Source organism: Mixophyes fleayi, chromosome 11 (assembly GCF_038048845.1).
Source record: "Mixophyes fleayi isolate aMixFle1 chromosome 11, aMixFle1.hap1, whole genome shotgun sequence".
NCBI lineage: Eukaryota > Metazoa > Chordata > Amphibia > Anura > Limnodynastidae > Mixophyes > Mixophyes fleayi.
Genome location: NC_134412.1, coordinates 34,076,085 through 34,101,515, shown reverse-complemented (window position 1 = coordinate 34,101,515; position 25,431 = coordinate 34,076,085). Strand labels below are relative to the sequence as shown.

At 38.6% G+C, this 25,431-nt stretch overlaps 1 protein-coding gene across 1 annotated transcript in view; it reads right to left on the bottom strand.

Moving 5' to 3' along the window:
* Positions 1-25,431, bottom strand: part of PRKCG (protein kinase C gamma) — a 270,969-nt gene that overhangs the window by 19,437 nt on the left and 226,101 nt on the right. The window contains exons 13-14 of the mRNA XM_075190817.1: positions 20,888-20,950; positions 20,386-20,524 (exon numbers count right to left, since the gene is read on the bottom strand). Coding sequence (XP_075046918.1) covers positions 20,386-20,524; positions 20,888-20,950 — 202 coding nt within the window. The remainder of the gene's footprint in view (positions 1-20,385; positions 20,525-20,887; positions 20,951-25,431) is intronic.

Sequence of the window (25,431 nt, the reverse complement as noted above, 5' to 3'; positions counted from 1 at the left end):
GGTGCCCTACCTGATAGTAAAAAGGTGGGTGTCATCAACAACATGGTGTTGCACAAATCCGGTTCATGCCCCATGTGCAGGAACACTACATCTAATAAGCACAATAATAATATAACAGAGTTTGAAATAAGAGTTGCAAATATAAAATGAATCAGTTTATCACCTGTCACTCCAAGAATGGAGTGCTAGGATTGGTATCCAATTATAAATCATTTATACAGGATTACTCTTGTTGTAATCTTTTTAAGTTACAATTGTTTGTTACATACCCTCCTCTCCTTAAGCAAGACTTAACTGTTGAAATGCTTTGGCGGCAGTACCCCTTTCCACTAAGAGAGGACATCTACCTTTCCAGCTCACCTTACAGTTCTTTTTGGGCCCTTTAAACAATTTGCTCTGAGTGTTAACATCTTGAAGTTCTGGTAGGCAGATATACTCTATTGTGCAATTGGGAGAAAATATACCTGTTTCTTTTAAATTGATTTTATTGTTTATACTGTATAATAAAATGAGGTAATGCCCTATGTGCATTTGTTTTCTTTGACATGAATACTTTATGGATATTTGGGGGGAGGGGGGGTTGTACGCGTTTCCAAGGGTTACAAGAGTGCACTAACCATGGGTATCCCTCCCTCAATAAAACGATTTAATGATCAAGGTTATGCACTCATTGACTGATTTTAATGACCTCTATCGGTATACTGTATTAATAATTAGCCCTTCGATAATAAAATATTTGCTATTTCAGACTAGTGATTTACTTCAATCACGCACCACAGGAAGCATGCCATTAGTCCCCAGTGGATTATACACGTTTCAACAGTAATATCATTTGCTCTGGACACGGACATTGTTACTGGTTGTCACTTACAATATGGTTAACGTTGGTTGGACACTTGGCTAGTAACCTATTACCATAGATATATCCGTCAATCCTTATATTGGTCTCATTGCATCTCAATTTGATGTGTACTTTTGTATGTGGTGTTTTATGTTATGTACATGGATTTTATGGCAATTTTATGGTTGACTATATGAGTTATTAATGTGATAGCCGTATCACGATACTCTTACATTATTATTATTATTATTTTAATATTTATCGCATCCTCTTTATTAGAATTATAATTATGCCTATTGTGATAGTTTCTGCAATACCTTTTAACCAATAAATATTTTATTATCGAACGGCTAGTAGTTAATACAATATACCGATAGAGCTCATTAAAATAAGCCAATGAGCGAAGAACCTTGATCATTAAATACTTCGAGGATAACTAGACAATAATTGGAAACGTTTCACACCCATGGATCATTGACAATTTATATTAACATGCCTTCTATATCTGATATCATGTTGTACAATTCTTGAAAAAAACAGTGTCAATTCCAATTGGCACTAGCAGACCAGGGGTGCGGAGTCTAACAAGTTCCCCGGTTTTCCCTAAGAACCGCAGCAAGGCAGGATGGGCTTTGCTGCTGAGAACTCACAGGTCGCGGCCCCCTGGACTGCCTTGGGATGTAACAACAGGATTTAAATAAAAGAGAAGTACCTCGGGGATCCTGTGCTAACAGGAACAAAGTAGCCATAGCAGAATGGTAAATAGGCCAGGATCTGGTACATAGAGGATGAGGCAGAGGATTGTCAGACAGGTTGGATCCGGTACACGGTAAGTCAGGCAAGGGATGGTCAGACAGGCAGAGATCGGTACACAGGAGACCAGCAGCGCTTGGTCAAAACAGAAATAGTTTGGTACACAGGAGATCAGTAGATAGGAAACTCAGGGAGCAGCTCAGAGGTCAGCAGCACGGCAAACAAGTTGAACTGAGACTGTTCAAGTGTCAGTGCTAGCATTAAATAGATAGGCAAGTTTGAAAAGCCCGCCCATAGAGACGAGTCATGTGACCCACTACCGGGAAGTAACACGCGTGGCACTGAGAAGTCAGCGCTGGAGCATGGAAAAGGTAAGTTTCGTTACACAAGTGAACTGACTCATGAAGGGGGAGACTCTCAAAACAGATGTATGTGGTGACTGATGGTTTCATATAAACTAAATTTAATGTAAGCACATTTACAAAGGGTGGTTTTGTGAAAGTTACATTTCCATCTTTATATTTAAGTTCAAGTCTTGATTTATATTTTGTTTCTTTTTATTTTGAAGTTACTACACTATATATTTCTTTGCTTTTCTGTTTTTTTATTTCCCATGTTTTTGAGATTGATCCTTGGATATGACCATACACTGACGTGGGAGAAGTATTACACAGAACTTTGATCTCTATATGAACTCTTTGGGATACATTTGAATTTTTCCTTGGAGGTTTGTTTGAATTATTTGTTTTGGGTTTTCTTATTGTGTAGCGCCCACCTATGTAAATGTTCTATCTTGTTTACAGATCTGAATTCTGTCACTTTGTGCTAGGCTCATTTTACTTGGTATATAGAGATTTACATATAAATAGGAAAGTGGAGATCCAAGACTATACTGAGTGGCAGACCATGACATTAAATCATTCAGAGACCACAAATTCCACTTCCTGGTTTTGCTGTAGGCAATGTAGGCTAATTTGTCCTGAGCTGGGCCGGAAAATTCATAGCCAGAGGAACAGCTCAGAAAGTGAGATTGCAAAGGGAAAATATAAAGTATAATCACTATTGCACTAGCCTGTTTATTACAAAAGCAGATATCATTAATAAACAAATCATTTTGACCACATTAAAATGAAAAGATATCGCAGCAAATGTATTAATTCCATATGTTACTATAATAGTTTTGGCCTGTGTTTGTGCTAGTGTTATAAAGAGGGGCATTGTAATTTGGTTTAACACTCACTGATCTCACTGATAGACGTTTTCAACCTGATGGCCTACTTTATAACCTTTATGATCAGTGCTCAAAATGGGGCAGTATATGCCGGTATGATATACCGGAACGTCTATTCCCCACCTCCTTAGAAACTGCACACATGCTCTATAAGCAGATGCTTTGCTCGCAGAGCATGTGAGCATAAGACGATTCTGGCAGGCACCTGATGAGACTCTTGTCGCTGCTGACCCCTCCCAATCACCAACACGCCTGCGGCTCCCATGCATCTCTTAAAATTGGAACTAACCATCCCCTCAGTGACTTATTGGCATCTTCATGGTCCCCACACCACTCCTGTCTGAACTCTATTACCATCTCGTGCCCGATTTGCCTCACATCAATTGTCTAACAGTCCATTCCAAATCAGGAACCGCCTCCTGGTGCAGTACTGGTCTCCACTCCACAGCCTTCCTCTGCACTACTATCAGTAATTATTCCACACCATCTCTTCCTTTGCACCCTATTCTGATTGTTTGCACTGCCACTTCAATGTTGTCACTGTTAAAATTTGTGCTAGTTCATCGGCCTCTTCATTGTTCTAACTGCCTTTGTCTTTCCTTTTTCTCTTATCTCATTGCCCCTGTCTTAAACTGGGTACACACTACAGAAATTTCGACCAATTTTTTATGCAGAGCGATTTTACATGCGATGGTTGGTCCGATCGCTCTGTCCGTGGACTGCATACACACTAGCCTTGTTTAGGACGATAAAGGGAAGAGCGGACGTCCCTTTAGCGACTTTTTACAGCCATGTTGTCGTGAACAATGATTTTAATTTCGTACACACTGCAGCGACATTTGCGGGAAATGTAACGAGATACCAAAGGCATTAGCATAAAGGGGCAGAGCTTTCGCTAAAGTTAATACCCAAAGCTGTAAAAAAAGAGAAGACTACACTGTCTCTTCATTAATTTCTATAAAATAGAAGTTTAGTAATATACATTTAATTTAGAAAAACATTTAACTGCTAAAGTGCAACGCAATAAATATTCCCTAATAATAAAATCCCTTCGTATGTAATGGAATGCTCCATTCTCGGCGTGCATCATTGCTGATTGGTCCACAGCAGAAACAAACGCCCATGTCTGAGTGTATAAAATGACAGAGGAACCTGTTTGGTGCCGAGGAGCGTCAGAAGATGGCGAGTGAGCAAGTGGCAGTGGGGGTTGCGGGTGAGGAGAAGGTGTCAGTGGGGGTTGCGGGTGAGGAGAAGGTGTCAGTGGGGGTTGCAGCTATGGAGACGGAGATGGAGATAGAGTCAGATATGGTGCTGGAAAGGGCCAAAAAATGCTGGAAAAGTTAAGGTGGGGGATCAAGATACTCAAGAAGAGCAAAGAGCAAATCCAATGTGCCCAAGAGAGGTGGAGATGATGGTCAAAGTACTGGACCAGGACGACAATGACATTAAAAAAGGTCAGTAGCACATGTAGTGTACCTGCTAGAAGGACTTTATTTCATTCTAGTGTCACATAAAGCAATGTAAACTAATTTGTAACCTAACTTTTTATGTCAGAACGAAGATTTAACGGTGAGAAGTCCTGTTTAGATATCACTGATATCACTAATGTTACACATGTTAGCAAACAAGAAAAAATTGAAAAAGAAAAATATACTAAAGAAGTTCTACACAAAGGTATTTCAGTGAACATGTGTAGACAACTAAATGCTTTGGGCACATACCTGTACCGTTATAATAACCAAAATGGTGCCTGTTTTCCAGAATGTATGGACGTTAAGCCCGCTATTATTGCGATTTCGTCACAGGGACCAAAATATAAACTTATCTCGCGCAGTGTGAAAGGTGAGAAAATGAGAGTATTTATGTCGTTGAATATAAATTACAGATATATTAGTTAAATGGTAAACATTTTTTTATTTCCTTGTATCGTAGATAAAGAAATCAAAGGGAATAGAAACCCAAGCGACATCAAGACCTGTTCTGCCACAAACCAGTAGCACCTTTAAAAATACTAAATACTAAAAATAATACTCTGCAGTACTCAGCTCTCTGATTGGTTTGGGCGCGCTCACTTCTCATGCGGATCTTTCAGACAGCTGTGTGTGCTAAAATTTTTGTACCTTTTTCCCTGCAATAAAAATGTTGCTTGAACACTGTGTGGTTTATTCTGGGTTCTTCACAATTATAAGTTAATCAAGGTTAATATAACTTTAATAGGTTATAAAGGTATAAGTGTATAAGGAGTAAATATGAATAACACACATGCTTTACACAAGTGTAATGGTCTGCAACCAGACAGGTGCACAAAACACTAGTCAGTGATGTGCGGATTCCGCACCACGTGGGACTGGGACAGACATCAAAAAATTTACATACACACGCCCCCCAGGTCGAGGAAGTATCGGAGGATTGTTGTGGATCGGTCGGAAGTTTATACACACTACACAGCGGAAACAAGATTGGAACGAAAATATTAAACGGTACGACCAACCAAATGAGGCGACAATCGTACATTTGGGCAGACTTTCGACCATCGTGTCACTGCACACACTGACCCGACTTTAGAACGAGCGGTCGTATGTCGGCTGTTTAAGCCGATTATTGGATGAAAACAGTGTAGTGTGTATCCAGCTTTACCTTGTCCCTCTGCCATTAACATTTCTATTGCTTGAATTGCTTCTTAACTGTTCATATCTTATCTGCCTCTTTACTGTCTTCACTGCCTCTGTAATCATAGCTCATTTTCTTTTTACGTTGCTTAATATTTGACTTTGTCTCAACTGGTGACAGGACCCTATTATGTCACCAGTCTTATGTTATTCTGTTTTAAAGGAAAAACAAAACAACACCCTTCCCAAAACGAACACACACACATCTTATCAGTGGGGGGAACTAACGTATATAAAAAATATGGGGAAACTTACAGCATGTATCATATATTGCCGAATCAGTGCGAGGGAATAATAGGAGCAGGAAAAGTGATAGATAGATAGATAGATAGATAGATAGATAGATAGATAGATAGGAGCAGGGGATAAGGGGAAGCATGAGAAGCAGGGGTTGAGGCACAGAGGAGAGCAGGAGGGGAGGGAAAGACGGATGCACCTGCAATAAAGATAAGGGCACGCAGTGATGGACAGAGTAGGGAAACAGATAAGGGTAAGATGAAGGGTCACATGGAAGATATAGGGGTGAGGTGAAGAAACACTGGAGCGATATTATGGAAAATTTTATATTATGATCAGTAGTCGAAGTGGCCTCGTATATGGTGGTATGCCATGTTGTTATTATTATTATTTTATTATTATTACTATTATTATTTCCCTTTATTTATAGGATGCCACAAAGGGTCTGCAGTGCCGTACAGAGAGAATACAACAAAATAGTCAGTATCACCACTTATCCTACTGCCTTCATTAGAAAACTATTAAATTCCATTCACTTACATTTTCCATACTGCCACTTCTAAATTTCTATACAGCCCCTTATAAAATGTCCACTTTGGCCACTGATTATGATATTATAGACATATGAGGGAAAATGTAAGTACACAAAGGAGCAGGGGAGGGCTGGCAAGTTTCAGCCCGGGGGGCAAGATTCGACTCAGCAGCCTATTTTAAAGGGGAAAAAATGCAGGTGGCCCAGTGACCCAGCCCAAGTTAGCCCACTATGGGACCGGCCCAGGGGGCAGATTCCCCCCTGACCTCCAGCCCAGCCTGCTCCTGCAAAGGAGACACAAAGGAGAGGTGGAGGGATACAGAGGAAAGGTAAGTGGACACAGACGAAGTAGGGGGCACAGGCTGGAAAGCCTTGCATCATTTAATATGTTTTATATTATACTATATAGTGTTAAAATTCACCTAAAACTAATTTCCCACTATCAAAATCACAAAAGCCTCCAGCCATTCATTTAACATGTCCATACCAGAACTTCTAGATTCCCACTTAGACTACTGCTTATGATGTTACAGGAAACAAATCAAATTCACCTCTATAATGTTAAAAGACCAAAAGATAAGTGTACAATCACAAGATGTTGCAATGGACAAATGATTTAATTAGATGAAACTCCAACATGTTAACTATTAAATTGTTTAGCTGACAACTAGGCCTTTAGGCAGGGCAATAACTTGTGCACACCATATGGCAACACAGAAGTGCATCAAATAAGATGTATATATATTTGAATGCATACCCAAAACTGTCAATTCTTGTTTTCCCTACTAAGCAGGGCCGGATTTACCACTAGGCAACCTAGGCACCTGCCTAGGGCCTAGCGGTTCTCAGGGGACCCAGATTGGGGGGGACAAGAAAGAAAAAAAAATTGCGAAATGTGTGAAGGTGCTGGCCAAAGAGGGGGCATGTGTGAAGGTGCTGGGCAGAGACGGGGGCATGTGTTAAGGTGCTGGGCAGAGAGGGGGCATGTGTGAAGGTGCTGGGCAGAGAGGGGGCATGTGTGAAGGTGCTGGGCAGAGAGGGGGCAAAGGTGATGGGCAGAGAGGGCACAGAGTGATGAGAGGGATAACTATAGGAGTATATGCTATACTAAAAAATATAGTGCTATGGATTGTTTCAGGGGGGCCCAAACCAATATCTTGCCTAGGGCCCCATGAGGTCTAAATCCGGCTCTGCTTCTAAGGGCCACACTGCCGACAGCACACTGCATGTCAGCACCACCTAGGAAGGGAAAACACACCGTTAGTTGAAGACCTCCTGTTGGCAAGTGACAGTAACCAATGGGGAGGATTGTCTGCCCCAATGCCAACCAATTATTGGGAGTCCATTTGGTTTACTGTTATAAACCAAAAACTCCCTTGAAATGGCGCCAATACAATATGATTAGTATATGACTTAAGATAATGGATAGGTTGTATATTCACAGTATCAAAATAGTAATAATAATAATAACAATAATGATCTTCTTAGTATAAGACAAAGGCCAAGCTGCTGCAAAAAACAGGTGGCTGCGTCCACCCAAAAAACTAACAATAAACCAAGTACAGATGCAGCGCTACAGACCTACCAATCTAAAATTTGTACATATAAAAAAGATATCACGAATGGTCTCATACAAAAGTTTAATATATAAACATCATAACCACATATAGAATTACCTATTGATGCTGATGCACAACATAATAGAGGAAGACACTTGATATAAACAAAGTCACGGTGCACCGTGACAAAATTTAAGAAATATAAAAAATTAAAAACCGTTGCTCATGAGATACACAAAAAACCACAGCGCTGTTAGTATAGTAATGTGACAGCTGTCCCGATATAACCAGTGTGGGGTTAGCAATATCAGTATGATGTTCCTAGAGCCTTTATAGTGATCTCCTCCTATATACAATCATTCGTGTACGCCGTAATTGGCAATAATATATCCCATTTGGATAAACGGTTATATCCTGATAGCCGTATATAGCTCTGTGCGAGCCTGTATATTCTTCGGAGCGCCAATTTCAATTGTGTTAATAATTCCAAGGAAACAAATGTTCTATTCCATACCCCCAATCAGTCCAGACTTAAATGATGAAAATATATTTTACTCACAGACTCTGGCCATGATGTAATAAGCCGTCCTATTCCCACCTTCAAAACAGACTCCTGCGGAGACACTTGTCTCAAAGCGTAATTGAATTAGAAATTAAATAGAAATGCAAATCCTGCATGAAGCGGGTCTATGACTCGCACACGGCTAGGGTGTAATGCCGTGGCTAAAGCAGAATCCTGTGTGTATATAGACAATTGTCTAATTGGCCAAGTCTGACATGTTCGCGGTCTTCAGCCGGGTCAAGATCCGACACCGCACTCCGCTCCTGATGAAAAGTCAAACACCGGGGGTAGGAGGAAGGTAAATACAGGCAGATACTCTCCTCGTAAAGCCAGTTGGAATGGCGAATGTGAATAGCAGCTCCGTGTGTATATCCAAAAGGTCAAAAAACGGCAATATGAGCCTGTGTCTCAGAACCAATCATAAACAAAACAATAGGTAAAAATACAAATAAAAACAACTATAAGGTTAGCTCCATGTCCCTAACGCGTTTCATTACGAAAATGTAACTTCCTCAGAGGGAATATCCATACTCATTACAAGTTCAAAACGAGCCTTATATGTGCTGCATTTTGTTAATCAATTAAGTATAATGCAACACACATTTTGACCATTCATGATTGTATCAAGCAACATACAGCGTATTAGCATGTATCCTTGTGCTTAAAAACAGAGGCAAATTCTACCAGAGATATATATAACATAAACATTATTTTACCTCAAATAACATTACAATATCCAACATATTAATATATTATGAAATGATGAAAACCTTATCAGTATATTACATTAAACTAATTTCCGTTCACCATCAAAAATAGTGAGTATATAATGGAATATACTCATAATACAATACTCATATATAAAAGTTTGTAAACTTGAATATAAATAAGGAGATGCTCATATGAAAAGATTTTATAATTCCATTTGGTTTACTGCATTTAGGCATCCTGCTAAAGGGGAAGTTAAGAAACTACCAAGGCCAAAGATCTTTACTTATGTGTGAGACAAGGTTGCTGTTGTACCAAGTATGGCTGTTGACTACTATGTGCAAAAACAATCTAACTCCTCTGCATCTTTGGGAGAAAGAGATCATTTTATTCTACCTCTATTAGTTCATCACTAAAAGAATATGAACAAGAGGATCTGTGCCAGATGATCTAATACACTTTGTGCAAGAACAAGGTTTGTTGGATTAAAGAAATAGTATAGCATTATTTAGGAACTATCTATATAATTCAAGAACTGCTAGAGTTGCATTTAGCCTTTCACAGAGGTTTGAGCAATTGGCTGGGGGTTAATAGATTTTAAAACATAGAGGGCCTGAGTCATTGAGGAGAGCAAAGCATAAAAAAGGAGTAACTTTGCACCTGGGTAAAACCATGTTGCGTTGGAGGGGAGGGGGGGTAAATTTAAAATATAGGGACAGATTTATAGCTGGGATAGGGCATAGATCAACTTTAAATTTCAGTGTAAAAATAAAGCTATCAAGTATTTGTTTTCTAGATAAAAAAAAACAGCCTGTATTAAACTTGTATGCAAAATAATAAACTAATTTTCACCCTTTGCATTGTACCATGGTTTGTCCCAGGGGAAAATTACTTCTTTTTTTTGCCTTACTTTCCTTAATGACTCAGGCCTAGAGTATCTATCTAAGATGAAGAAAGAGCGCCATAGATAAGCATTAAGCTAAGATGCTGTTATTTGGCTTATTTGGTATGATGCAAGTCCATTTGCAGCGCCTAAAAAATAAGCTGTACCGCACTGCGCATGCACACCAAACAATGCCCATATTTAGAGTTGAATGTAACTTGCAGCTATGTCTGGAGAAGAGGGTCGGGGCAAACAAGCATAAGTTGAGTACAGTACATTCATGGACATGTTAAGTGCTCATGTTATTATTTAATATTTAAATTTGCCCACATTTCCATCTCTTATGAAGCGTGTCTTTCGCAGGCTCAAAGCCCTGGTGATGATGACAGCATGTGCACATCACTTTACAATTTAAAAAGAAAAGATTGAAATGAAAAAATAATAAAAAAAAAAAAAAAGACTTGGGGGGTAAATGTATCAAGCTGTGATTTTTTCGCAGATATAAAAATCACGAGAGATAACCAGCGATTTGAAGTGCAAAATCGCCGTATGTATTAACCAGCAATTGTGACTTTCCTAAATCCAATCTCTGGCGATTTGTGTCGATTTTAAAACACCTATCTCTCCCATGTTATAGTCAAACTCGTGGGAGATTAAACAGGAAATTATAACTGTTGACATATCATAAAAATATAAATATTGCCCCACTGCTGATGAAATAGTAAGCCACTATATTAAAAAAAATTGAAAAAAAAATAATCTATAAGTACATTTGGGACATTAATTTATTCTTAAAATAAATTACCTACGTAAGAATATTCCTAATCATTTTTGCCCCTCTACAACAAAAAAATGGCTTATTGAAACTTCCATTGTGCCTCCTGTTATATTAACATTGCTCTGCAATTGAATTCAAACTCGGGCGAGTTTGCAAAATCGCACCTACATACATTTGGAGATTTGTATAGCTGGAGTGGCAAAATATCAGGATCGCAATTTGTAGCAATTTTCAAAATGGTGATTGTGAAAGAAATACATCTCTTTTACATTAAATCACTGGTTAATAAATCAGCTTTTAAATTCGCCTGAGAAAATCTCTGGAAATTTATAATCACAGCTTGATACATTTACCCCCTGGAGGTGTTGGCTAACTCGAGAAAATTATTCTTTTAATGTTTAAAAAAATACTGGAAAGTGAGGAGTTGTGATATGAGAAACACTGGTTGACCATGATTCTTACTGTGCAGCAGCTCAATTATTAGTATGAAAATATAAATTGTCTGTCCTTGTATCCCAGGGAGTTCATATTCTCATTATAAGGATCACAAATGCTGTCCTAATCAGAATTTATTTCATACTACGCATTCTCAAACCAAATGTACATGCAATATTCTCAAGGCATTATACTATAAATAAGGATGAACTGTTTATGTTAAGAGATCTATGTGAATGTAGGTGCCACTTTGTGCAAGATTGCTCTTTTGTTCAACAAGGACCTATGGTTATTCAGTGAAAGCTATCACGTTGTATGTGAATGCCCGGGGGAGTGTCAGGGGAAAGGCAGGGTCATTTAAATGTAGTTTAGTCCATTTTAAGCAATGTGTGTGTTAATAGTTTGTCAATGTTTCCAGCATTCAATTCCCAAAAGTAACATATTTAGAACTAATTTTGTTTTCTACCGCAGTTCTGATTTTTCATGCCATCTGCTGTTCTCAGTTGGTAACTTCAGCAGACTGTAACTACCCTTGCCAGGTAATGTTATTCTAATAGAACATGACAAGTACAATATAGAAGAGCAAAGGAGGAACAAACTGAAGTAGGTTAGCACTTTTGTTTTACATATCTGAAAGGAAATGAAACTCCCCTGTGGCCTTCTCCTCTCCAACAAACGCCCGTGGAGCTGAGCGTACAAAATAATTCATCCCATCTCACGAAACTAATGACTGGGTTGATCCTTTTGGCTTTAAAACTATTGTATTACAAAGCAGATTATGACTACTGTAGTACAGGCAATGATGCAGACATGAGGTACACTGACAGGTAGCAAAAGTAAAGGGAGGAAAAAAAAAAATATTATTATAGATCCACTGCTGTGCTTTGAAAAGGCATTTTCGGGAGATCCCGGGCAGGGGACGTAGTTGGAGGGCGGTGCGCGACAAAAAAGTCATTTTTATTGCAGGGGGCAGGGCAAAAATGACGCTATTCACCGCAAATCGCGTCATTTTGACGAGTGAGTTCCGTATGCTGGATACTTGCTTGCTCTCCCGGGAGTCCGGGAGACCTACCTGAATTTCGAGAGTCTCCCAGACATTCCAGGAGAGTTGGAAGGTATGCTCTTAGTTATATATACATGTACAGATTCACTCTGTCATACAACATATATCCAAAGTATGTAAGATGATAAAGGATGACAGACTGAAGCTATGTCTAGAGAACCAAATATAAACAAGAATAATGCTTGTTACATTGGATTTATCAGGTCGGTGTTGCCTTGTATTTGAAAGATAATTGGGTAAGTGTTTCACATGCAAATACTTCTTTATTCCTTAACAGCAAGTGGGGTTACATATTGAGTTGTGGACATGTGCTCTGGTGAACCACAGTTCCGCATAAATACACATTTTCTAAAAATGTAAATGTAGGCTACATTTCCATCTTTATAAAAACATGTCATCATCATCATTTATTCATATAGCTCCATTAATTCCACAGCACTGCGCAGAGAACTCACTCACATCAGTGCCTGCACCAATCAAGCTTACAATCTAAATCCTCTAGCAAACAAACACACAGATCGAGAGAGACTAAGGGCAATTTAATAGCAGCCAATTAACCTACTAATATGTTTTTGGAGCATGGAAGGAAACCAGAGCCCCTGGAGGAAACCCACGCAAACACAGGGAGAATATACAAACCCCACGCATATAAGGCCATGGTCAGGAATTGAACTCATGACCTCAGTGCTGTGAGGCTGAAGTGCTAACCACTAAGCCACTGTGCTGTCCCCCAGCATTATGACATGTAGGTGTTCTGACGGCACTACTCTCTTCTTCCATATTGAAGCAGCTGACTTAGATGATTATTCTCCCATATGTAAGAAATGTTGGCCACAGGCTGAATACCGGACATGGGATATGAGGGCTTATTGTGTGGTCATGTGGATGTAAATTAGAGGGAACATATGCTATGGAGTAGATGATGTGTGCTCTAGCGGAGATGATATGTTGTTAGTGGGGTGGCATGCTATAAATGAGGTATGCTATTCTAGACAAAACCACCCTGCTGCAAGCAGCCACTCAAGTTGCTGCTCCAGTCTGCTACATAGCCCAACCTTCCTTTTCTGTAGATACTTACATTAGCTTTCCACAGCTTCAAGAACAAAATTCAAAATTGTTACCTAAAATCCTAGTAAATGTCTATGACCCCATCAAGCAACATTCTAATGTCACTTCTCATATCTTCATTCCATTGTTCCCTATATATGGAACTCTCTATGACCTGTCAGTCTCCTTTATCTACCTACCACTTCGAAGAGGCTTGTTCCTCTCCTCCATAAACACAATTTATATGCCGACTCTTCCTTGTCTAGTCACATACCTACCAGCTGTACAAAACTTTAAAGGATAGTCCCCTAACAGGTTGTAGGTTTTGATTGCTATGTGTGCTTAAAAATGTTATTCTATTTTTTATCAACTTCATGCTTCTACCTGTTGGAAATTGCAGACAGGAGTGAAGGGGGAGAGAACTAATTACAGGGCTGTGGGTGGTACTCTATATGACATGTCACTTAACATGATGTGCTCCTGCCTTCTCATTGATCACTATAGGTCATTTCTTTTATTGCTGGACATTCTGCTGGGTATACCTGCAACTAATGGGTGTATAACTGGACATTCATTTTAATGATGGCATCTTAGAAACTCATTTAGATGTTGATGTATTTTTCACTCTGCACAAATGATTATAGAATGTCGCAAAGTAAGATTACTTATTTATATATGTTTAGTCGCATTTATTTCAATATACAGTATGTCCAACTTAAAAACAGCAGTATTTCTGCGTCAGGCATACACGTTTGTATACTAACGACTAATAATAGCATACAGATGTGGCTTGACAGTATTAGTAGTAAAATATGTGAAAGTGGCAATACCCTATTCATACACAATATAATGTTGGTGGGCAGTCCAATTTTTTGTTTCATACATCTTTTACATTGTAACTTCATTTTGGCAATGTCACATATACCTTCTATTTTGTTACTTTATGTAGATTGTCAGTAACATGGTTGTTTAATGTAGAGCATAGCATAAATTGTTGGTGTTGTAGGATAAGAAGAGAAGATAGCATAAGAGGGGAAAAGTGAAGGTTAAGTGCAGCAAGAAAGACAGGAGCAGTAGCAGGTTAATTCAAGCAGTGGCGAATCAAGGAGGGGAGCGATCGTTGCAATCGCATGTATAGAGCATGCTGCCACTACCCACTACTGCTAAATAGCATGTATAGAGCATGCTGCCACTACCCACTACTGCTAAATCCCCCCCCCTACTGCCACCACCCCTAAAAAGAAATCTAGGTCCGCCACTGAATTCAAGCAGGAGATGGTTAAAGGTGGGTAGACTTAGCATTACATTAAGTTCAGAGATGACAGCTACTTCTCTCCTCCTGTCTTCACCACTTTTACTCTGCTCACCAGCTACCTTGCCTTACTCCTTAAGGTCCCTCTTCCCCCATCCCCTCTCGCTTCCTCTTCTTCCCCTGGGGATCTCCCTCTAATCCGTGCCCTCCCTCCTTGGTGCCGTTGTTGGCTGACCTTCCCCCGCCCTTCTAGCTGTGCCTTGAGCTCACTGAGTTACTGTGATTATTGTTTACTGTTCTGTGCCGTCTCTCCTCGTATTGTTATTTTGTTTGTCTTTGTACGGTGCCGCGGACACCTAGTGGCGCCTTATAAATAAAAATGAATAATAATAATAATAATACAGAGGCAGAAAGGAGGATTTAGCCCTAACCAATTAGTCTGTATCTGACAAGTGCTAAATTTTGAAGGCCTGCATTTTATACTAAACAGGGATTATAATGTCCACAAATAAAACCTTTATCTTCTCAACTTTGATGAGTTTTGCAGTCAGTAAAGCAGAGAAGCATCCCCATAATATTATGTTCCCTACACCATGCCTCACTGTAGACTAGTGTTATGCTTGCATCAAACATAGCGCCTAGCACAGAGCCCAAAAGGTGAAATTTTTGCTCTCATCAGCTCTGGAAAACTCAGGACAAATTTTCATGTGAGCTTTCTTTGAAAATGGATTTAGGTTTTCGATGCCCTGTCATAAAGAGCAGATCTGTGAAGTGTGAATTCCATTGTGGTCCCATGGACAGTTTGACTCATCTCTGCCATGGAATCTTTGTCAGCATTGCTATAGGACTCCCAAACATGTGCCCTTCTTGCACTGATGCTCAGATTTGGAGGACGGCCCGTACTTAAAAAAAACCAGAGTCTTTCATATTCTCATTTCTTTTTATGAACTTGGCAGTGCTCTGGGAGATAATTAAAGTCTTTGAAGTCATCTAATAACCTCCAACTGATTGTTGCTTTTCAATAAAATTTCCTCAGACTTGCTTTGAATGTTCTTTGATCTTCATGATATTTAGAAATGCATTAACTCTCACAGGCAGGTATATTTATTATGAAATATTGAAACACTTCAATTATACACAGGTTATCTCCAATCAATTAACTATGTGACCTCTGAAAACAACTGCTTGCACCAGAGTTTTATATGTACCTGACATTAGATAGTATTTTGTAATGTTTTCAGAACTAATGAACACATCAATTTTTATTCCATGATGTAAAGAAAAAACAAATGAAATATGCCAAAGGGGACTCGTAGTTTTTATAGACATTGTATATGTCATGAGGAGTTGTAAGTGAGGTTGTGGAAGTATTGGGAAACTTATGGGCAACGTTCTACAATCATGGTGTCAAGTCATGCTTGCCGAGATGTGTACCAAGGCCAGTTGGTCAACATGTCTCAATCTCGGTAAATACAGAAAGATGTGGTTGAAGGGCAACTTCAGACCTTCTGTCCTGTACAAATTGACCTGCCCTCAAACTTTCCACTTAAGCTACTATTGCAGTTGCCTGGGCTGGGTTCATTTATTGATGAGAAGGGTGTTTTTTAACCATCAATGAATTACCCCAACCCGGGTGACTGGAAATGTAGCTTAGGTGGGAAGTTCGGGAGCAGATCAATTTGTACCTGGCGGAAGGGATCAGGTTGGAGAGTCTGCTACTTCCTTGCACCCAGGGGCGTAGGAACAAAATTTTCATGGGCGGAGACAAAAGGCCAAGGACTATTATAGGACTTGGAGCCCATTTTTCTTGCGTTTGATATATCGTTTTACGACAGTTGTAACAGTGACTGTAGATATACAAAGACATTCATATCTTAATTTTTGTCAATGTTTTAGGAGTTGGCCAAAAATGTATTTATACATTATTAAATAATAATTATTATTATTATTAATATTAATTACCAATTAGTACAATAGCTTTTAGAAATATAGATAAATTCAATTGTTCATCTTAAAAATGTACATTTTTCATAGTCATTAACCTAGTGTTTATTCAGATTTTGTTGACAGCCTAATCTAACTTGACTGTGAGTATTTTTAAATCTATAGTCACTGTCTTACTGGTTATTGTATGTGCTATAAATTTAAATTGCTATATCTCATGATTGTTAACGGACGCACCGCATGGTATTCAGGATAAAGGTAAAGTGAATAGTTGTTCATCATCAATACAGGTTATTTATTAAATGTTTATGAACGCAACACAGAGTTTTATAAATAAACAAATCAATCAATCTGTATTAAATCTATACTAAGGCAATCTATATTAAAGAATAGTTGGTAGTTATACTAAGACAACTATCAATTAAAAAAGTTTCACAAGTTTAGAACAGATATCATGACTTCAGAAAGTAGCATGAAGGCTTTTGTGTAGAAGTTCCAGGGGGAGGGGGGGGGGGGCAAAACACAGTCTTTGTCCACCCAACAGAAATCATGGGGGGGGGGGGTAACTGCCATCTCTGCCCCTGGTTCCTACACACCTGCCTGCACCTCAGGGCCGGATTAAGGAAATGGAGGCCCCTGGGCTAAGGTGGCCTCCATCCCCTGTGAACCCCCCCCCACCAGAGAGGCCCCCCCGTGATCCGAGCTGCCCCCCGGTGAGGCCCTCCCCGTGAGCCGAGCCGCCCCCAGCCCCCAAGGCACTTACCTCCTTCTCCTGGCATTGCAGTCCTTCCCCGGCGCACTGTGCGCTCTTTACTGAGGAGATCTCCTGAGATTGAAACTCATGAGATCTCCTCAGTAAGGAGACTACAGCGCGCCGGGGAAGGACCGCAGTGAAAGTGCTCAGCAGCATTGATCGGGCCAGGGGCACCCCCGCCCCCCGACCGATCAATAATGCTGTTGAGCACTTTCAAGGGCCCCCTGGATGCCCGAGGCCCCTGGGCTGTAGCCCAGTTAGACCTCGGGTTAATCTGGCCCTGCTACACCTACAGTAATTTGAAACAAGTTCCCCTGATTTATGGTCAACCACTTGATTTCTTACTATCCCTCATATGGAAGCTACTGCTATTATATAGAAGATGTCAGAAGGAAAAGGAGGTTGCAAAAACAAGAAAAGTGCATCACTAAAGTGGTAACCATTTCTGGAAGAAATATCAGGTGCAATTTATAGGTACATTTTTATATGCTTTAAAATTGTTATGACAGTTAAAAATTACTTTTGCTTCAAATGCTTTTTAATCTTCTTTTTTAACTTGAAATGTCTACTCCTTTAAATACAAATATAGCAAATAAAAAAAAATATCTCCCAGAGAAAAAGTATGGCTCTCCTGTCTAATTTATTGTATTTTTAAATTAACTTATGCACACAAACTCTGTAACCTGAAACTCAAATAAGTAGTAGAACTCTGCCAAGATTAGTGCTTTGAAAGCTTACATTGATTTTGTATAGTTAGCTACTGGAGGTATCACCTTGAAATAACATTCGCTACTTTCCTTACTTCAAAGCGGTTTAACATTCCATTTGAACATCTTCTTTGCATTGCAGTGCAAGGCGTTACATTTTCAGGTATGTTTTTTTCTACAATAGAAAGCTTAGGTTTATACAACTAAAAAATTCATAGTTAGGAGGAAAAATATTTAAAGAGTGCACATTTGCGCCGGGGCAAATCATGTTGTGATGTAAGGGGTGCAAATGAATTTTATTGCTTGCATGCAGGACAAGTACTGCCTGTTTTTGCATGTAATACACATATACTAGGCAGAGTTATTTTTACACCCTTCCCAACTCTGTCTGCATATTTTACATTTGACACCCTTGCAGCATAACATGGTTTTGGCAAGGTGTAAAATTCCAGCTGGATCCTCCGAATTCTAAATCAGAGCGAGTATGATTCCAACCAGGAGAAAATTATTATAAAATACACTGCATAAAATATATTAAAAGGTGGGAAAACATACAAAAGCATAACAAAGCACAAAGCAATAATTGTGATGCCTTATATAGAAAACACTAGATGCACTGATGTAAGTATGCTCTTATACAAGTGACATACAGTGCATAGTTTATGTAAATACACCATCTAGTGGTTCTTCTTCAGTATGTCATCTGTAGAAACTATGATCCACAATAGTCCATCAACAGTTGTTCCATGTTTTCAAATATAGTAAATAAGAAGTATAATTAAAATATCATTTACACAGTTTATAATTTGAATGACCATGTTTAATCAGAAGAAAATAGTACTAAATTTGAAGTATATTCAACACGTTTGCAGGATAGTTCTGTACTGCACTCCCACTAATTCAAATTGGCACAGGATCAATTTAAGATATTATAAGGCAGAGGTGCTCAAAGCCAGCCATCAAGTGCTACTAACGGGTCATGTTTTCAGGATTTCTGTCTATAGAAACCGATGGGATAATTACTGACACAGCCAAATAGATTAACTCACTTGTGCATGATTAAAGAAATCCTGAAAACATGAACTGTTGGTAGCTTTTGAGGACTGAGTTTGGGCACCTCTGTTATCAGGAGTCACACTTAATTGTGTGTGTTTCTGTCCATAAACAATCAACTGGTCTGAGTTTTAGATACCAATGATTACACATGATAATAAATTGCCAAAGCAGAGCTAATTGTATTCATCTTGAAACATCAAAAACCATTAAAATATTTATCTATCTATAGAGTGGGTGCTATTATAAATAAACATATCGTGAGTCAATGGTCAAATAGATGTATTAATCGGACACAAAAAGGGAAGAGTTTGAATTAAAGAGGTATAGAGTAGATAAGGCTTAACAGATAAACAGTTGGGATGTAAATTAATATATTGAATTTAAATAAGTTCATTCAAGACAGGCCCACTTTAAAGAAGATTAAAAGACGTGAATTATTTATAAAATGGCTTTTCACATTAGAGTTGGATATTGTGACCCCTAAGACTACATAGTTCCTACTTGGCCTTCTTGGCCAATAAGCAAAGATACTTCAACTGCCAATACAGACAACAATTTTGAAGACCAATCCCCCCTCCCATATCACTGGCTGCATGCTCAAAACACTTCTAATTAACATCTGATTGAGACCAATCAGTTGTCGATCGGGACTGCCTAAAAATGCAGTTGGCCTGTGACTATGAACTGCTAATGTGTTTGGTCATTGGTCAAACACACTATCTAGATTCATGTGAGCAATACAATTATTTCACCCAGCTTAATGGCCAAGCTGGGCGCAGATCCAACAGCTCATTGAGAAGAATGTGTCTATTTTACTAACAAATGAATTGCGTGCATAGGCCAAGTGACTGGGTCTGCCCAATCAAGCACATTGCTCCCTTCTGGAAGTGTACTGCCTTGGTTCTCAAGTAGTTGCTGCACATAGGTTTCAGACAATCTTGAAAGGAAAGTCTTCTACTACTGTGCAAGTAAGAAAACTATGATATGTTTAAAATAAACATAGTATTATACCACAGCTGCAGTGAAATCTCAGCCGGTGTCAGAGACAACTGAATTGTTTGTATGGGGAATAGGAAAAACAGCCAGTAGGAATTGGTTGTTTTTAGAATCCAGCACCTTGTAAAGTTGATGCTGCAGAGTACAGTTGAAGAGATGAACCTCCAATCGTCATTCAAAGTAAGGACAAAACATCTTTCCACTATCCACTTATTCTAGTGCACGAGTGGATTTGTGGAGCAGGACGAGAGACCGATTCAGCTTTAAAACTGAAGATACAGTGAATAAATAAAATATTTCAAGGTTACAATTTACACGGGCTAGTCAGGATGCTCGTGTTATAGATTCATTCAAACACAAATAAAATTGTAACAGTACCTCTGGAGCGATATAATCAGGAGTCCCGCAGAACGTGCGAGTAGTGGCCCCGCTGAAAATGTTCTCTTTACACATTCCAAAGTCAGTGATTTTAATGTGTCCCTCAGCGTCTAGCATGACATTGTCCAGCTTCAAGTCTCTGCATATATAACAGAAAATTCAGCAGGTCGACAGCAGACTAAATTACCCATAGAAAGTCAACAGTTAGCATTATCTACTGTATGTTTGGGATATTTGGAAAACACAAGATATAAAAATCCATGGAAATATCCTCTAAAGGACATGTGGACTAAATCTAGACTATATATTTATTGCATTTTATTTCAATGGTAAAAGGTAAAATAAGAATTGGGAAGACAGGTGGAAGCGCAGCAAGGTCATTAAATGTTACTATACAATATGTATTATTAATGCAATTGCATTACAACAAATGATTAACTTAATTGCGGCTTATAACCCTTTTATAAGTAAACATGTGCATGCAGTGATAGTTATGCTATACCTGTAGATGATTCCCTTGTTGTGAAGAAAGAAGAGTCCAATGGCAATCTCTGCAGCATAGAACCTACATAAGGGCACAACATAAACAATGACTTATAATGAATGTAAGGTGAACAGTACAAAGGTATATTATATCATAACATGCAAACACTGGAAAAATATTCGCTGTACAGAGAACTCACTCACATCACACTTAAGTTAATGATGGAAAGTACGGTGTAGGTGATTAGGCATTGTAGTTCCTGGTTAATATGGGCATTTATGTGGACTGACCATGTATAAAGATGAAAGGGCACCATTACCTAGACCATAAATGTAAGTGAAATTGTTTTTACTACAATTGTGAATAAACTGATTTTACCAAAATATCTTTCTCTGACTTTTATTGTTATGGGCCGAAGGTGGACCGCCTCCCTACACCACTATTAATGAAACTGCTAACACCAAAACCACCATTAACTCACTACAGTGGTAGATCTACAGGGGATGCAGGGGGTACAGTCACTACAAGCTGAGCATGCTCAGGGGCATGGTAGCTTGAGTGGCTTTGCCGGGATTCTACCCAAATTTTACAATGGGGCTCGGTGATGCCAGTTCCTTCACTGACTCCCTGTTACCATACTAAAACTCCTGGACTGCAAGGAGCAGTAGTGCACCAACCATATGCAGTGGACTTCCTTTTATTATTGGACTGTACAAGCCCACATCCTATTACTATTTCACCATTATTCTTATTATCATTATTATTTCTTAATGCAAGTTAATTTTTATTTTATGCTCTTGATTTTATTTTCATGTACCGATATACTTTTAATGAACCATATAAAGATTGGAGGAGAGCCCTTCTCGTGAATATTATGTCGAAGTGGTATAATTGGATGAACGAAAGCATATTGGTTAATATTCTTTTACCGTGCGATTGCGATCAGTATGCACCTAACACGTGGCATGGCGCGATCACTCTGTAAAATACGCACGCACACACTCGCACTCTCACATTTAGTTATTTATATATTTCATATTATAATGGTTCCATTCCCCAGTGATTTACAAGCAGATAGTACTTAAGTTATGGTTATATATATTTTAATGTTATATGTACACTTTAGTGATATTTAAGGTTCAGGTTGCAGGAACTATGTCATCAGCAGTTGTCTGGTTCATGCGCCGGAGGAATCGCACATTGCATACTCTAGTTAGCGATGTTAGGGAATAAATGTTTAAAGTGATACAGACTGCAAAATGCAAATAGACTAGTTGAAACTGGATTCTTGGCGGGAAAGTCGGAGCACATCCCCTGGAGAGATGACCCCCACCTTTGGATATTTTGGTTTGAACTGTACTATGACCTGCAGTACACTAGACCTTCCTGAAGCCTGAACCAATAGAAGCAAGCCACATCATCTGCATTGTTTTCTCTGTAACACTGAGTGTATATAATACAGTTTTGCTGGCACTGGCTTCAGTCATTCTCTGACCACAGTATTCTGGAGTGAAGTACTGTAGCTGGTACCAGCGGAGGTATGTATGTATCTTTGGTATCGGCTGTACTGTATTATAATTATGTATTGAACTGCTAACTTTTACATCAGCTAAATAAATTGTTTGTGCTTTGGAAACACAAGAAATCGCTTAGACAATGCTTATTGGAAAACAATAACATTACTTTAATAATTAAAATCTAAAACAGGTGGTTGAAACAAGAGAGGAGGTAATTAAGGGATGGAGACATTTTTCAGCTTCATACGTTTTCATACAGGTGGCTACCTGCTCTATTTTACCACTGGTGAGAGGACTAAATTACTATTATATTACTGCTCCATCTAAGACTATCGTCACAGCATCTGACTAATGGGAAAGCAGTTGAGGATTTGAGACAACAGATATAAACTGCTAAGAGATTCTGAACCTCATTACACAATCCGGAGTAACCGTAGTGACTGTTGTATGCAAAGAATGACCTCTTATTCCGGTGGAGACTTAATACAGAATGATTGTTATACATAGGAAAATACGCATATTTCTGGACATTTGAACGCAACTACTTTGGTTGAAGATAGTGTCCCAGGATTTGGGTAATTAGTAAAGTAATTTGCATGAGGATAGAACTTTTATATGTTATACTGTGATTATCTTTTCTCCTATAGATCTTACAGGCTATGAAGCTATGTCTAAATTAAGAAGGTGCCTGTGTAATGAACTATAGAAGTTATATAGTACAGAACTTATACAGAATCTACCATATGTGATTTTGCAATAGGATGTCCGTTTTATGATTTTTTTTTATGTATTTATGGTATATTTTCTATTTCTTATGAATCAATTATGTTTATTTAGAAATGTAATTGTTATTTGCGGCTTCCTTCTTCTGACATGTGTGTTTGGTTCAATTTGAATGGGCTTTTAGAGTGCTGTTTATAGTTTGTTTTGCAGTTTTTCATTTTTCAGTTTAGTAGACAATATTATCCAATAATAGTTCAATGGATTTTCCTCTTTACTTGAATAGCTTTTTTTGGCTTCCTGATTACTTTTTTCAGAGTATCATAAATGTATTCTAGGTATCATTTTGTGCTTGCTTGCTGTGTGTGTGCTTCGCTCAGCACTCTCTATATATTGCTCTTCCACATCTGATACACCATATTGACTTGACCAATTTGTCACTTAAAAAATAAAATGATTTGAAATCAACAATATCTTCCATAAAACATCTATGTTTTTTTCTGACCCTAACATACACACAATATTGTTATTGCTAATATTATTATAATTATTATTATTATTATTATTATTATTATTATTATTATTAAGGTTATTTGTGTTTGCTTTGCACAGTAGCAGTCAGTTATAAGTTATTTTGTTTTCTTTTGCAACACTCAGTTGCATCATTTTCCAACATTAAAGGACGGTCATCACATACACAAATACACATTACAAAGCTCGGGAGAGTCCAACATCATCGGGTAAACTCTGCTCAGACTTGTAAAATACAGAACTGTGGATTCAATAAAAACCTCTTATCTCCACTATAACACCACTAAGTTTTGTGCCTTTGCAGCACATTACAACTGTCATTTGATTATCTCCAGTTAGTTTCTCAACAAACAAACCAAACCCTTGCCTCCAGCCCCCTCCATGCTTTTCAAAATCCAATAATTTGGCTCTTTTTTTCATTTCTATATATTAGAATTTTAATTATTTGAACTGTAAATTTTTGCACCTAGTAAAGTCCCCATTGTAAGTACGGACAAACAGCATAGTGCAATCCCACATATTGGACCTCATTTAGAGTCGGACGCAAAGTCCGTTTTAGGCGCATCTAACCAAAAAACACTACCACACATATGCAGAAAGCACCAAATCCGCCTGCATCTTGGATGCAATTAACACTTGCGACAGCTTGCGACTCACTACGAGAGAATGGGAGGAACGCGGAATTGTGAAGACGTGACCATGTAAATGCATCCTAGTCGCAATGAGGCGCAGACACAACACACATCAAAACAGGGCTAAAGCTGTGCAGCAGGAATTAGGTGGCGCAAGCTTTAGCTAGCTGCAGGAACTGCTCACAGCTCGATAGGGTATTAAGAGTGAGACGCAACTGGGGTTGCATGCAACTCGTAATACCCTACCAAGTTGCGGCACATTCCCACTCCTACACTTCTTAAACGGACTTTGCGTCCGACTCTAAATGAGGTCCATTATGTGCAATGGATGCAATCCTTGCTATCTGTTCTAATTGTGTAAGCTTTATAACTTAAGACTTATTAAAGTGGAATGTTAAAACGCAAATTTATGATTGGTTTAGTATTGTTTTGCTACATGGCGAGACGCACTTTCTGAGTAGCACAGCGTTATTGGAAAATACAATGTTGGCACCTATGCATAAATTAAATCATTATTATAAATTTATTGATTCATTTTTTTTAAAAACCATTCCCTTCAGCAAGGTCAGCATTGTATCTGGATATAAGAATATTGCTCACTGCCAGTAGAAAGAGTGATCGGTTGGAGAGATACAGTATTGCAGCTACAGTTATTATTTGTAGCTATACAAACCCTTAACACAGGCAACTTACAGGAGTTATGTTTAAGATAAAAAAAGCTTTCATCTATTTAAACTTCTGTATAAATAGATGAAACTCATCTCTTCAGAGGAAGCCACAGGCAACACATTTAGGCAGGGAATGTGGGAAGTTATGAAGGGCTACATATTACAGTTCACAACAATTACGTGAGCCATATTATATGGTATTAGTAAGCAGTGGTGCTGTCACATTGCATTGGAGATAGTGTCCATTAACCAGCAAGTACTCTCCATATACTGTAACGCAGAGTACAGTAAAGTTGTGGATTATTGCATCTGCCAATCACATACTACCCAAAATTTAAATCAGCTATAGAAGAACTATTAAGATTTGTCATAAGACACACAATATTTGCAAAGATTTTATGCATCTTGGCAGATTACCACATCTTCATATTCAGGAATAATAACCATGATAAATTAGTGTGCAATTTTTTAACAATAACGTCCTATTAAAATAA